Source organism: Dryas octopetala, chromosome 6 (assembly GCF_963921425.1).
Source record: "Dryas octopetala chromosome 6, drDryOcto1.1, whole genome shotgun sequence".
In the NCBI taxonomy this organism is placed as follows: domain Eukaryota; kingdom Viridiplantae; phylum Streptophyta; class Magnoliopsida; order Rosales; family Rosaceae; genus Dryas; species Dryas octopetala.
The window spans coordinates 17100059-17116279 of NC_141371.1; the positions used below are offsets into that span (position 1 = coordinate 17100059).

Sequence of the window (16221 nt, forward strand, 5' to 3'; positions counted from 1 at the left end):
ATTGCATGTCTACTAAAACCTTCATGTTATACATAGAAAACCACCACTAACGAAACCATAGCAACTGAGTGGCTAACCTAGGCTGCAATATTCCTCTTCAACCCAAAATTTATATAACATCCTAATCAATTGCAAGTTATTAAATTTTTTTTTATGAGGAAGCAATGAAATTGTTGAATGTTTTGTTTGCATGTAATAGTTTTGCGTATTCTCAAGGTAAGTGCCGTTATGGTACTTCAAGATTTTGGGGTGTCACAAAATTTTAGGAGGCGAATAGAATTTTACTGAAAATGTTACTGTTGCCCTCAAAAACCACGGCAGAGATTACCGAGATTCTTGATAAGAACACTGCAGTCCTTAATTAAAATGCGGGCGTGTCACTGTACAGCTGAGATGACCAGTCTACAAAATGATTCTAAGTGCTTGAATGCATGATTTGCGCCGAAATAATCTAAGTCTAACTTAACGATTGTGCGGCGAGACAAGGAACACGAATCTCGCCTAAATCCGAATTGCCTTGATCCTCAAGGACTTCTAATTGTCGTTGGTTTCAATGACCCTATGCTCAAATTCGTAAGTGCGAAAAATTGTTTCTTGAGTGATTGGATGAATTGCAAAATAATGAGCTTTGATGTAAAAAGTATGAATAATATGATTGTTTTGAAAACTAGTAACAATTGTAGTTCTAATAACAAATCTCATAATGAACAGACATGAAATTTAAAGTAAAAATTGGGAAGAAATCGATACTAGGGACAAAGTAAATCCTAGCAGAGCTAAAACAAAGGAAATGAAGCAATAATCACTTAAGAAAACTATGAGAAAATTGAGATGCTTGTGTTATTTTGTTTGATTTGTTGAATGTGTTTAGAGCTTCTCTTCTTGTCGACGCCTCTTTTTATAGTGATCAACTCCCTAAGGTTTTAGGTAATCCCTTTCTTTATTGTTTCTGGACTTCTCTTGCTTCACGCTCAAGATTTGCCTGAATTAGAACTCCTACTACATCAAAGATACTCGGCAAGATTGGGCCTTCCTGAATTTCCTCTTCTACTTGTCCTTGATTACTATGGGCTAACAATTGGGCTTAGCCGTGACTCCGACCCAGTGCCAAAATAGGATGTAAACAGTTACATTACAATTCCAAATGAAATTACATTATAGCATTTTATATTTCTCAAAGTCTATAATATATTTATGTGGCTGTAATTGAGCTAGGAGAAATGGTACATGTACAAAAATAAACATGTTATTAATACAAACAAACAAGATTATAAAAATTATACATTACAAATGAAATGACATTATATAAGTCTTTTATAAAACAAATGATTCATGAGTCCATTGTATACCTTTTATTGTAATATTAACTCTGTGATGCCTCAAAACCTGGAAGTGCCATAGCAGCATCTACTTTGAAAATACCCACGACTATAACACACACACACCCCGAGTATTATAATCCCGAATATTTCCAAAATAGGTTAAGTCATTTTTAAGTAAAATGGGTTATATCAAAGTTTTTCTGCATGCCAGCGAAAATAAATAATTAATAAAACATTTAAATATATCTAGTTGATAAAAACCAACCCACCAAGGTTACGAGTTTGGTAAATGTAACCTTGAAGAACATAAAAATGTAAGATGATGTTCGACATATTTACAATATGATCAACCCAAAAGGGAACTGACATCTGTTAGAAATATATAAAAGGGTACATCAAAAGATGGAAATAAACAGCAACAAGGATCAACAATAAGGTAGAACTGGCTAGAAGAAATAATCTAAACCAAATAAGTCTTGGAGCTAAAAAGAAGCTAGGCCGCGACCTCAGTCCAAATCATCAATCGGTACCTCATCTGCATTCATAGAGCACAATAGAGGTTAAAAATCACTTACGTTCATAGCTTCCCCTCGAGGGACCCTGGCTAAGTTTGAAAATAGTAGCAAAAAATTATTTACTACATAAAATCCAATGAAAAATAGTTTAAAAAAAAATGCACAAGCATAACCAAAGAATCAATATAAGTTATAAAACCAGTTGCATGCTCACATAGCTTTCGCAAACCATTTTTCGGATCCAAGTTTAGTATTATACCTTATGACCGGCCATTTTGGCTAACTACAACTTACCACATTATCAACAAAAACTGACATTAGTAGCGAACGTATTCATTTTGTGGTTAATACTGACTAGACTGGCCTCCCCAACGATAAAATCGACCAGTCATCCGTATTACTACCTCTGGAGGTTTAGGGGATTGAAACCCAAAGTGAACAATTGTGACCCCTTACTCTCAAGTCATCTAGTATCGCTAACAGCACATATCATACCATTACAAAACCATGCACCAATGAAAACAAAAAACATTGCAAAATTCACGTGCATCAATATTTATTATAATGCGTACTACATGCTATAAAATAGGTCTCTAGACAGGGTGTGAGTTCCCTCTACCTGGAGTCTAGTGTATAGCCTGATCCCACATAAACATCCAACTTACACCCTTTCTGACGTCCGCTTATTCACCATTGAGTAATTGGAGTCCTTCGTCTGACAACAACTGGTTTTAAAACCATTTTCTCGTAAACCGATGACCTTGTTAGTGTAAGGTCCGGTTTAAATGATTCATAAGTTTGGTACTAGCTCAGTTTCTAGGATCCTCAGAATCTTTGGTTTAACATGACTTGCCTCGTAAGATCGAGTCATTCCAAAACCTTCCATAAACCGAGTAACGGTTCGGTTTTTGGAACCTAATTAATATCATTTTTAATTAGGTTGACGAGGTTGACTAGTTTAGTCCCTACAACATGACCAGGTCAATATATGGAGAAATTGGAGGAGCTTTGGACCAATATTCAATGCCTGTATACTCATGCACTGACCTTAGACATTATGTCATTTAGTTACCACTCATATGCATGGCCTCAATATTTAATTAGGTTGATTTTATTTAATAAAATTTGGGCAACGTTTCAACTTAAATAAATAACTTTTAAATAAGCTGAGTTGGAGGGATTACCTAACAAAACGTTTCCATGGGCAAAACTTTAGTACTACTTGAGTTGCTAATTTAGAGGATAAAAACAATCTAATTAACAAGAGATTAATCTAACAAAGTTTTGACAGAAACTCAGCTAGAATCAAGAGATTACTTATGGCTTTTGGTGTCAAACTCAGCTAGAATGAAGAGATTACTTCTGCATAACATTGGCTCTAAAACCTCCTAGAAGCTAGGTTGAGCTCGTCACCATGAGCTTATAGGAAAAAACGGGGTTGTCCAATCGAACCTCCGGAACTCTAGTTATGATCAAAGGAAGGAGAAGAGAATTCTAAAGAGAGAGGCTCTAGAATTCAAGCTTAAGGTGTGAATAACAGTGATGGGGTGAAGGGGTATTTATAGGTGGGTGAAGGTAAAATGAATGGTTAGGATTTAGTTTAGATGGATGGCTAGGATTTTAGGGAAAGATCTAAAATTGAAAAAATATTTAAATTTTGAATTAAAATTCTTCCAAATTTAAAGGATCTATATCCTTCTTCTTGTGGGGCTTTTGGCCTTCAAAACATGCAAAAAGTACTTCAGCATGAGCAAATTGGGCTTCAAAACAGATGAAGTAGGCAGCCCAAAAGGAGGTAGAGAAACGGGCTGGGCTGAGCTAGGGACGAGGTATGCGCGCCGGTGCAACCCAGTTTTGAGCACTAGTGAAAGCGAATGGGTAGAATGACATGTCATTCACGGTCGAGGGCAACGTCATTCGCCTGGCGGTCCTGGTCAGCACTGACTCAACGCTTCGTCAATGCACATCATCCAACCAGTGTGCGCCGCATGATGCTTGTTAGCCCACGTTAGCAATTATTTTAATTTTCTATTTCAAAAATTGGCCAAAAATAGCTGGGGACTTGGAAAAATTCCCTAAAAAAAAATCCTACAGAATCGTCTCAGTAAGTAATAATTATCTAACGGGTCAAAGTATTATTTTGACTTCTAGAATTTTTCTAAAATTTTCCAACTCCCTAGAACAAATTCAAAATAGTTCACAAAAAATTTTAAACAATTCTATAAAAATTCTAGAAAATTACCAAAAATAGAATTAAGTCCAAAATAAATTTGGAATATTTCTTAGAATCTCACAAACCCACCTGATATTTGCAATGTTAAAAAGCTCCACCACAAATTTTAAAATGATAAAGAATCCCACGTTAAAAACACAAAGGTGTTGATTCTATTTGGCACTTGGTCATTTTTTTTGTTCGAAGTATTGTCACTGTTTAATAATAACAATTCTTGTCATTGTCATAATAGCAAATCAAAATGTAGGGTGGGTGTGACTCCGAAAGTTTGAATTTTGTATTTTATATTGGTTTATTAATTTTTGACATGTCTATGTAAGAAAAATATATAAGGTATATATATAAGTATTATTTTATGAGGTCTTCTAGTTGTCACTGTTTCACAGTGGCAATTGTTGTTATTAGAGGTGTCAAACAGGTTGGGTCGGCCCGAGCACAGCATAACATGAGCCAAGCACGATACGAGCACAAGCACGAAATGGGCCCAAATTAGCCACGAGTCATTTAAAATTGTTTTTCTATTTTTAGAGAACTTTTCAACAACAATTTTCAACTTTCAAGCAAAAAAAAATGTTAATATTTATTTATAAAGAAGAAAAAATATCATAAATTTAGTTTTTTGACCCTAAATAATTATAAAAAATAAAAGTAAAAAGGCTCGTGGGTCGGCCCGTGTAAGGCAGGGCACAAGCACGAATAGCACGTGGGCTATGGACCGTGCAGGGCCTAGGTCTTAACTCTATGGGTCGGCCTGAGCACGGCACGAAAGTACGATGAGCTGAATTTAAACGGGCTGAGCCATCCCGTTTGACACCTCTAATTGTTACTGTAGAACAGTGGCAATGTTAAAAAAAAAAAAAAAAAAAAAGTGCCTTGCGCTCCACTCATTAAAAGTGAACTAGCCTTTCACCTCGATCATATAGCATGTAGATTGGTCTATCAGGCCATTTTTTTATTTTGGGCTTAAAAAAAAACCCCATTTTATATCCTTTAAAACCTATGAGATATTTTTCTAAATGTGATTAAGCTAGGGAAAAATGCTACATCAAGTGACACTATAGTATTGCAAATTGGCATAATATTTCAAAATAAACTAGGATTGTAGATGAAATAGGTACATCAATTTTTTTTTTTTTAACATAAAATATTTTTGAACTTAAGATCAACCACTTTCTCATCCTACCTTAAATACGTACCCTATCAAAATAAATTAGGAATAATTGTAAATGAAATAGTTACTTAGTTATATATCATATGGCATAGGGTAAATTAGGAAACATGTTTTTCTATTAAATGAGAGAATTAGGGTAGAGAGAACCCGAAAAGAAACTGAAGCGTTGGGAAGGCCTTCGACACTAGTGAAAGTCAAATTAACAATGTACGTACTACACAGTCTACACTATCATACAAAAATTACAAAAAAAAAAAAAAGGATCACTAAAGACAAAAATGTATATGTGGCATACCGTACTATTGTTAAGTGGTTTTTAATGACCAATAGAATTTTGGTCAATAGCTTCAACATTTGGTCACTAAAAGATATACAATAGGTGGTAAAAGTAAATTTATCTAGCGCCAAAAACTTTAGTGATGAATTTAGCATAATTCTCTTTAGTAATTAACACCATTTGTGACTAATGGTCCCTAAAGAACTTTTTTCATGTACGGAGCACTAATTAACTATTTGATCTACAATTCCTGACAAAAAGGTACTAATGTATGTATTGGAGGTGACTTTCATCACCATAATAGTGATGGAAACATGGTAGAAATCCAATGTTGACAATATATGGAAGAATAACTTGCCTGCCCTATGATAAAGAGCAGACTTGTGTATCGGTAGCTAGTGAGAGAAAGAGAGCAGAAGGAGAGGAGAGAGAGAGAGAGATAAAGAGAGGGGGATACCAGCTATGGTATCCCTGTAGTTATTCTCTAACAATGGTAGTAATAGGGATGGGTAGTGGTAGTGGTGCGAAGCAATACAGTAATTAACACGTTCTACTGATGCTAGTGGTAGTGGGATGTAGCTTTTTCTACTTCATTGTCTTGTTTTTAATTAATGGTCTATTAATCTAAGCCTTCTATTACAAATAGTTATTTTTTACTTTTAATTTTTGTTATTAAAATTATAAAAAATTAAAGAAGTATTGTTAGATTTGTAATGATTTCGATTCAAATTCAAGTAAAAACAAGATAAGTAATTGCACAAAGATGTTTAATATTGTACGGTAGGATTAGTTGGATTCAAATTTTCATTACATTAATTATCTGGCTGCTCCCTATTTTCACGACCACCTTAATTCATATATATATGAAATGAAAGACTCGGAGACATATTAGGTATACATACAAACACACTATGAATCTGTGATCTGGCGTGCACATGGGGTCTAACATGCAACATAATTGATTGATTGGACTCGTATTTATAGCTGGCTGAAAGTTTTAGCAACGAAACAAGTGATAATTAAGTACTGAAGACTCTGAAGTGATCATATAGAAAGCAAAAATTATTCACTTTCAGTTACGATATTGTATATAATTGATGCAAGCACAGGGAATAAAGATCATTATTTCATTGATTAATTAGTGTTGTTTGGATGCTGCTCAACCTTAATCCTTAGCCAAATTTTGGGGGAAAAATCGAAAAAAATGAGGAGATAATATATAGTTATAATTAAAGATAATTAGGCTTAGGTCATTTAGAAAACTAGTTTTTAGATGAAGACCGGGAGTATTTTAAAATTTATAAAAAAATCTTTTTAATTCATAATAAAATCTTTTTAATTTATAAAAAAATCATTTTAATTCATAATAAAGTCTTTGTCTGATTTGAAAGGTATTTTCCCCTATTTGAAGAGTATTTCCCCTCATAGGGTGTAGAGTGAGTTTTTTAGAGGCTGCATGTTAGGTTTTGACTCCAATATTTTGGGCATTAAAAACTCTAAATCACTACCGGTTTTAATCTAAGAAAAACTCATAAAATAAATTACACTATAAGTCTCCCTTCCAATTATTACATGGAAAATTGTAGAAATCCAAGCAAACTCAAAACCAATTATTAATTGATAGAGAGACCAAGGACATGCATTATATATTTCTATGCAAGACATTCTAATTAGTTTAAGTTATTAGTTGGACTTGATTGTAGAAAAAGATCATTATTTGTTGGCCAGTCGCAATTTGCATGTGGCATGGACAATTGAATAGGACAAAGTACTTCTAGTAATAAATTATGCCATATAGTCTTGATACTTACAGGTACCTGTATCTTTTATTCATACCCTATATAGTATATATGTTTTAAGCTAGCCAGTCATTAATCAATTGCCGCAAATTGCATGAAATAATAAATTATTAATTATATAACATTTCATAATTTAAGCTTGTTGGTTGGTACTCAAGTGCATGCGCTCGACTTGAGCTTAAGCTGGATCTGTTTCATTAAACATCGTTCATATATGTGATGCATGTGATCAGAAACCATTATATACACCTCACCATCATTTTCTACTTGCAAACTTTAGTCTCTTCTTCTTTCTTTCTTTACCAAAATCTTGACATGACTTTTATTTTATTTCTTTAATTCAGGAGAGAGAACAGGCAAGGAACTAAACTCTGATAATGCATGGGTTTGTAATGGTAATATATATGTTCTACCATTGAAGTAATAAACTTTGAGATTTATTTTATTCACTATGCATTTGAGCTGTTTAGATCTGATCTATTGATTGAAAGTTATGTTGTTACTTAAAGACCTAATTAAGCCCTATTTTTCAGAATAACCATTATTATCTTGTTATGATTTTACTAAAAATGACCCTGAAAGGCACCAAAGATTTCCTAGTAATAATTTTGGAATTATTGTAGGTGGGTAGTTCAAGAAAGTGTGTCATGCATAGTCACACCAAGAAGATAATGGAAGGTGAATAAGGAAAAGCATTTTCCATTTGGGGGACACATGCAATTGGAGTTTGGTGACCCTGGTTTGGGGATTCAAGGCCCACTTATTAAAGTGGCAGAATCAAGCAACAAAGCTCACCATGGAATTGAGAGCTTTATAATTAGTGCCATGCACATAAAAGGTGAGAGTTTCCTGTAAGCCTATCACAGTCACACACACATACCAGGAGTTTCAGTTGTTCAAATTTCAAACCCATCATAATTGAAAATTCATTCATTATAAACTTGAAGATTTTAATCAAGGATTGTATGGTGTTCTTTTATAGCCCAAAAGGACATAAATTGGGTTACTGATTAGACATCCTGGGCCTCCTGGCCTACCTGTTCTTGTCCTTTTATAAAATATCCCACAAATTCTTTGACAAGCTCTTACATTCCTCAAAAAGTAAAAATAGTTGCTAAATCTTTATGACACATCCACGTCCTGCAAAGCTGGATTTGGGGAAGCAGGGCCCTTCAAGCACCCTCACCCACCCATAGTGCCTCTGCTTGCTATAGAAAAGCACTATTAAATTCGAAATATTTTTGGTGGGGAGATCCAAAGACTCCAACCCAAATTTTTGGGTTTCTGGCGAGTGAATAGTAAGACCGAATTTGATTTTCGCTCCCGGGTACCAAAATATGTATTTGGGTCCAAAAAACTCATTGGAGATGGTTGTACTCATTTTCCACCTCTCTTTCTTCGCGTGGGGAGCCCCATGGTTTTAGCTCTGTCTTAAAAATTTCATATTTGGACTTGGTTTGGGCCTTCCGATGGAATTGACTCTACTTGCTTAGGCCCACCCAAATATGGGTTTTGAGCCCTAAATTTTTAGGTCACTAAGGCCTTCTACAATGAGGACTGTATCTGATCCCCAATCCTATTTTTTGGGTATAATTTGGGTATAGCTCATTTATTTACAATGGGCCGGAATCTTAGGCCTTCTACAGTGGGGACTGTATCTGATCCCCAATTCTATTTTTTGGGTATAATTTGGGTATAACCCATGTACAATGGGCCGGAATCTTAACCCCAAAATTTTTTAATCCCCAAAATCTATCCCCAGTTTTGGGTATAAGTTATACCCAAAACCAAAACTCATGGCTGGCCCACCAAAAATAAAAAACCAATTTCAAAGTCATTCACATGCATGCGGGACCCATGGCTGACAAGAAGAAACTAACTCCTGCACTCCACAATCTAGTATATCAGCTGCAACAAGTACACTAAAAATTTGGACGCTGCTTCCAAGACAAGCCCCCTGCAGCTCCACAATGCAACGGCTCCCTGTCATTCAATTTGGACGGTGGGGATCTGTGTGCCGTTGAAGATCAACGGCCCAGAATGACTAAATGTTATTTTTGAACAAAAAAAATAATAAATATAGAAAAATTGAAAAAAATGTCAAAAAAATTTCATAAATTTCATAAATTTTTTTAAAAAATGCCCTTTAATTTTATACCGGCTAGTACACTAAAAATTCTATATAAACCTCATTCTTCTTATTTTTTTCTTCACATCTTTCTCTCTTTTACACCACATTTTCATCAAATTTAGTGCATTCAATATGGTTAAAGGTCTTGGTTTAACCGAAGATGAAGACATTGCTCTAGTTCAAGCTTGGCTAGAGAAATCTCCAAATTTGGAACTCGGTGCACAACAAAAAAAGTATGTATTCTGGGCCGAAGTTTACATTTTTTTGTAGCATAATTTGGGCACACCAACGGACAGAACGATGGGCACAATTAGATCACGGTGGAAGGACATTGCCGCCTTTTGCAACAAATTTTATGCCTCGTTTTTGGATGCTGAAAGGAGACGTCAAAGCGGTGCGAATTCAGACGATGTTGTAAGTTATTTTTTTATGAATGTATATATTTAATTGAATGTTGTATGTTTATTCTATTGTTGATGTTTGATAATTTATTCATATGTCATAATTTTTGTAGTTTACGGACGCACTTGAGATATATAAGGACAAGAACAATGGAAAAAAGTTTAGCATGCTCCACGTTTGGAAGGATTTAAAAGAATGCGTCAAGTACTCAGCTGTAAATTCAACTGTGCGGGTCAGAGATCAGGAAGCACCGACCGATTACACACCGAATGATGAAGATGAGACTTGTCTTGATACAAATGATGACCCACCATCATGGCAACCAGTAGGCCCGTCACACCCAAGGCCAATAGGAAGAAATAAAGCAAAGCGGGCCAAGGCAGCTGATCCCCACCAAATTCATATGTTGGAGGCAATTGACGAATATAATGATAGGTCACGTGTAGCTGAGGAAATGAGACATGAAAGAGAAAGGGCGAAACAAGAAAGAGAAGTGGCAAGAGACATGGCATGGAAAGCAAGAGAAAGGGTGAAGGAAGCAAGAGAAAGAGTGAAGGAAGCAAGAGAACAGGTGAAGCTTGAGAGGGCGATAGAGTGGGAGGAAGGTCAGATTATGGACAAAGACTTGACAAACATGAATGACATGCAAAGAGAGTATTGGGGATCAAAGCAAGCTGAAATAATTGCAAGAAGACGTGCACGTGCTACCTCGAGTTCAGCCGAATACTACCCGGATATGACCGACCTCAACCAGTCATACCCAGGGTACCCTCCAAATAATTAGTGGATTTGAATTATGTTTTTATTACGTCTGAGATTTGAATTATGTTTTTATTATGTCTGAGAGTTGAATTATGTTTTTATTATGTTTGAGAGTTAAATTATGTTTAGGATTTGAATCATTATGTTTAGGATTTAATGAAGTGACTATTACCGTACACTATATGAAGTGACTATTCACGCACCCTACATGATATGACTATTCATGTACCCTGCATGAAGTGACTATTCACGCACCCTGCATGATATTCACGTACCCTGCATGAAGTGACTATTCACGCACCATGTATTAAGTGACTATTCACGCACCCTGCATAATATGACTATTCACGTACCCTACATGAAGTGACTATTCACATACCCTGCATGAAGTGACTATTCATGTACCCTGCATGATATGACTATTCACGTACCCTACATTATGAAATCTGTATAAATTGTGATAACTTCGTCCATTGAAATTTACATAGTTTTTATCTATTCAGGATAATTTATCATCCGATCAAAACTTCGATGAATCCTTTCAACTACGCATCGTCTTCGTCGTCATCTTCGAGTCCTTCAGAGATCAAGTATGACGATTCTGATACTAGTTACGAGAGGGTAGATGAAGGTAGAAGGCTGATGGGGTGTGTAATTATGTCCATGGGACAATCAGTCATCGCCCCACGTCCACGTCACGGTGGTGCGTGTTCTCGTCGACGTTACACACGTTGGGATAGGGAAGACGCTCACGGGAGGCTGATGCAGAATTACTTTATCCCTGCACCGATAGAAGACACAGTGACGTTTCGGAGACGCTTCCGTATGCATCAACCCTTATTCAACAAGATTCTGAATGATGTGTGCCTCCATGATGATTGGTTCCAATCCAGGCCAGTTGCCCTCGGTAGACTTGGTTGCACGCCCCATCAGAAGGTGACTGCAGCATTGAGAGTGATGGCGTATGGCCAACCCCTCGATGGGGTTGCAGAGCTACTAACCATTAGCCAGGGCACTATAAAGAATGCACTATATAAGTTCTGTCGAGCTATCACCCACGTCTATGAGGAAGAGTATCTCCGCAAACCTAACTTGGAGGATATGAGAAGACTCATGCGAAAGGGGCGCCATAGAGGGTTTCTAGGAATGATTAAAAGCTTAGACTGCATGCACTGGGTGTGGCAAAATTGCCCCATGGCTGAGCAAGCTCACTATCGTGGGCACTATCATATACCAACCGTTATTTTGGAAGCAGTTGCCTCATACAACATGTGAATTTGGCATGCAAACTTCGGATTTACGGGTTCTAACAATGACATTACCGTGCTAGACTGCTCACAATTCTTTGATTGGGATATCTAGAAGAGCCGGATAGTGAAATACAATGTGAATGATGTGGAATTCAAAATCCATTACTATCCTGCTAACAGGATCTACTCCAAGTGGGCGACTCTAATTTCATCAATACGCAATCCGATTTCGGAACCTCACAGGTTGTTGGCGAGGAAATAAGAGGGCTTCCGTAAGGATGTGGAAAAGGGCGTTTGAGATTTTAAAAGCCCGACGACAGATTATTAAACGACCCGCTCGTTATTGGGATATGGATGATATGGGTTATATCATGAAGGCGTGCATAATATTGCACAATATGATTGTCGATGATGAGCGACAACAAGATGATCTAGCCTGGTAGGAGTTTAACATAGAAGAGACGATTAGAAGGGCATAAGTAGAGTATGACGATGTGGAACCAAGCATACAAGGTAGGCCTCCATCATCTTTACCTGAGGAGAATGTCCGTCGCAATTTGATTAGGAACAGGCGTGTGAATGCACACTTGAAAGAAAATTTAATTGAGCACATATGGATCCAAGCAGGAGGTGCACCATATGCTTGAGGGGCCAATGTTGTTTAGTTTATGTGTTTGTGGTTTAGTTTATGTGTTTGTATTGTGAAATGAAATAAATTGTGTTGTGTTTAACGTTTTTAATATTTTAATATTAATATATTATTATATTAATATTGGTGTCATTTTGAAGAGCTAATTAAATTATTAAGAATGATATAATATTCTTAATCATAAAATATTTTAAATATTTAATTAACGGGTTTAAAATTAAGTAAATGAGTTAAATATTAATATCCCTATATTTGAGCATGAGTTTGGGCATCAACACCATTATATTGGTGATCCCCAAAATCAATATTTTTACACTTTTTGATACCCAAAATTGATTTGGATATTGCGTATTTGAGGATCACCATTGTAGAAGGCCTAAAGGTGTTCTTAGGCCTTTGGTACTACAAGGCCGGAATTGATGACCCAACCCAAATTTGGGCATTAAATGGGTCACACACAACACTAGCAACTTCGAATTGATGACCCAAATTGGGTTGAGACCGAAACTCATGCCCAAATATGGGGGCATGAGTGATACCTAAACCCATTTGAAACCCAAACTCATGTGGCCCACTAGCTTTTGTGCAAAAGCAGGATAGGGCCCCACTCAAGCGTAGGCTTGGTGGCCGACAAGCACACAAGCGCGAACCCCACTCATAGACTCCCATGGATATCACACAACTGCGCGTGTGTGGACCCAAACGTGCGGTCCAGATTGCTTGACATTACAGTCGTTACTCATCAACGAACGTGTATTGGTGTTGCAACGGTAAAATTTTTCTTTTTAAATTCGATCGCTCAGATCATGTATACTTTGCTGTAAAAAATTTGTAAACAGAAATAAAAAAAATTCAAAAAAACTAGCATAATCTTTTTTAAAAATGTCCTTAAATTTCTAACAGCTAGTTATCACAAAACTCTACATCTACCTCATTCATTTATAGCTTTCACATCTTTCTCTCTTTTACACCAAATTTTTATAAAATAAAGTTTTAAGAAACTTCTATAAAATAAGGAAAATTCTAAAATAAATTTGAAAAATTTCTGAACCTCTCAGTATAGTGTTGTTGCATACGAAAATTACACTGTTTTATTATGAGCATACATGTTCGGTCATTCGTCATATTCGAGCACATGTGATCTACCTCTAACAAACACTCCAACCGTTATATATGAAGACAATGCTACTTGTATTGCTCAAAGAAAGGATACATCAAAGGTGACAGGACCAAACACATATCATCAAAAATCTTCTACACACAAATCCGATCCAACGATAATCTAGCAGACCTTTTCACCAAATCTCTACCGAAGTCCACATTCCAGAAGATGGTATATGGAATCGGTTTGCATCAACTTTATAAGCAGTCAAATTGAAGCATGCAATCTTCATGTGAAGATCCTTATCAGGGGGAGCATCAATAAGTATACTATTATGGACATATGAGCGTTGTGCTCTTTTTCCTTCAATTAGGTTTTTGTCCCCCTGAGTTTTTTCTAGTAAGGTTTTAACGAGGTAACATAAGTGCGTCCAATACTATATTAATAATCCATAATATTGTAATCTTTTTCCTTCGCTTTGGTTTTTCCCACATGGTTTTTAAAGTAAGGTTTTAATGAGGCAAGTATCATTGTATGGTGAACATTTAAGGGGGAGTGTTGTACATATATGAATTAATGTGGATGACCATCATAATGTCTTATAAGTAACACATTTGGATATTAAGTAACATATGCCCTAATGATCACATTTAGTAATTTGTAACCTACAAATTATGGGTATTAAATCATTGTCCCCATCATTAGAAGCCTATAAATAGACATCTTTACCTAGTAAGAAAGTCACTCAAGTTGTTGAAATGAGCGTCTTCCATTAATGGCGTAGAGTCAACGTTTGTCATTAATTGAGGTTAATTGCCCAATGTGCTGCAGAATTGGATGCTTAAAATCATGCATTCGCAATTAAGTTAGATTTGTAATTAAGACAGATTAGTTGACTTTGGGTAAGAGTTTTAAGTTTCTCCTATATAAACCTCTCATGAGGAGAAGAATAATAACAAGAAATTATCCCAAAACATTAGTTTTGACATGGTATCAGAGCCAACCTCAATTTCCTTTTGAAATTTCTTAAGGAATTGGGGCTTGGTTGTTTTGGGGTTTTTGGGTTCAAAAAAAAATGATGGTGATTTTGTTATGTCGGGAAAGAAGAAGGAGAAGAAACAAAAACAAAAACAAAAAAAAATAATAAAAATAAAAGGAAAGAAAAAAGAGAGATGAAAAGAGTTATTGGGTTTGGAGTTTTCCATAAAATTCCATGATTTGGGTTTCCCATACTTGTTATTGGGTTTCGGAATTTTTCCATAAAATTTCAAGCTTTGGGTTTTGGAATTTTTTCGTAAAATTTCCATTATTTTGACAGTCTGTGTGTGAGACAGGTTGTCATGATAAAAAAAGTAAGAAAAAAAAGTCTTTTCTGAAACAAGGAGAAGCAAGAAGAAGGAGAAGTCTTTTCCAAGACAAGGAGAAGCAAGAGAATAGATCGTGACTGATTGACTGAGACAAGATCAATGTTGCTGGGTCTAGATGAAAAGATACTCTTCAAGCTAGACATTTGAGATATCTATGTCCAGCTTGAAGGGGGGTGTTGAAATGAGCGTCTGCCATTAATGGTGTAGAGTCAACGTTTGTCATTAATTGAGGTTAATTGCCTAATGTGCTGCAGAATTGGATGCTTAAAATCATGCATTCGCAATTAATTTAGATTTGTAATTAAGACAGATTAGTTGACTTTGTGTAAGAGCTTGAAGTTTCTCCTATATAAACCTCCCATGAGGAGAAGAATAATAATAAGAAATTACCCCAAAACATTAGTTTTGACACAAGTCTCTTTACTTTTCTCTACTCTATATTATGTTTAGTTTATGAACATGTTTGATTTTTGGCCACGAAACAATGTTATATAACTAGACTTGAACCAAGAAACAATATGAATAACATTATGAAGAATAACATTTTATTTTTTTCATCGTTGGAAAGTGATGGACCATATTTCAGCAGTTTAAAGAAGCGAGTTATTTTGTCTAAAGCCCAATCTCTAAAGGCCCAAAAATCTATCAGGTAAGAGGTAAATGACTAATGGATTTAAATTCAAATGTTAACTACCTCAGCAGTTGGATGCTGGCTTCGGCAGTTGATCTTGGAGAGGTTATTTCCATTTTTCCAGGAACTAACTACCTCAGATTGATGGTATAAAAGCTCAGCAAAGATGAGAATGCAGGGTAAGACACCTATTCTAAACTCAATTCAAAATTGATATACACCATAATGTTTACTAACTTAAGCATCGAAGTCCCTGTGAGGAAAATCCTCACAGGGGAAACTTAGGACTTATTTGTTCATGGTGGCAGGACAAACAAAAGACCAAGAGAACATCCAAATCTACGAGTTGTTGATGTATCAACCTAGTGTGAATTCGAGCTTCATCAGAAAGAGATTCATGTTTTATCAAACAAAAAAAAAAAAGATTCATATTTTTGTTTTTTTAATCAAATAATATTCAAATTTGAGACTTCTTTCAACAAAGTCGGTTATCTTCTTATCTACATTGGAACACTATAATTAGAACTAAGAGCTAGTGGATCAACAAAAAGTAGATATTGCTAGCTTAGGGCCCGTTTGGTACCCAATTCAAAACTAGTTTTTTTTTTTT

General features: G+C 35.7%; 1 protein-coding gene across 1 annotated transcript; it reads left to right on the top strand.

Annotated features, from left to right (window-relative positions):
- Positions 1 to 11143: 11143 nt before the first annotated feature.
- On the top strand, positions 11144 to 11887 carry LOC147282899 (uncharacterized). The gene has a single exon (XM_086248300.1). It carries the CDS (start codon positions 11144 to 11146, stop codon positions 11885 to 11887), a length of 744 nt encoding a protein of 247 aa, XP_086104426.1.
- The last annotated feature ends 4334 nt before the right edge of the window (positions 11888 to 16221 follow it).

What these genes read in the sequence shown, in the direction of transcription:
- LOC147282899 (XM_086248300.1), top strand. Translation starts at nt 11,144, where the DNA reads ATGAATCCTTTCAACTACGCATCGTCTTCGTCGTCATCTTCGAGTCCT.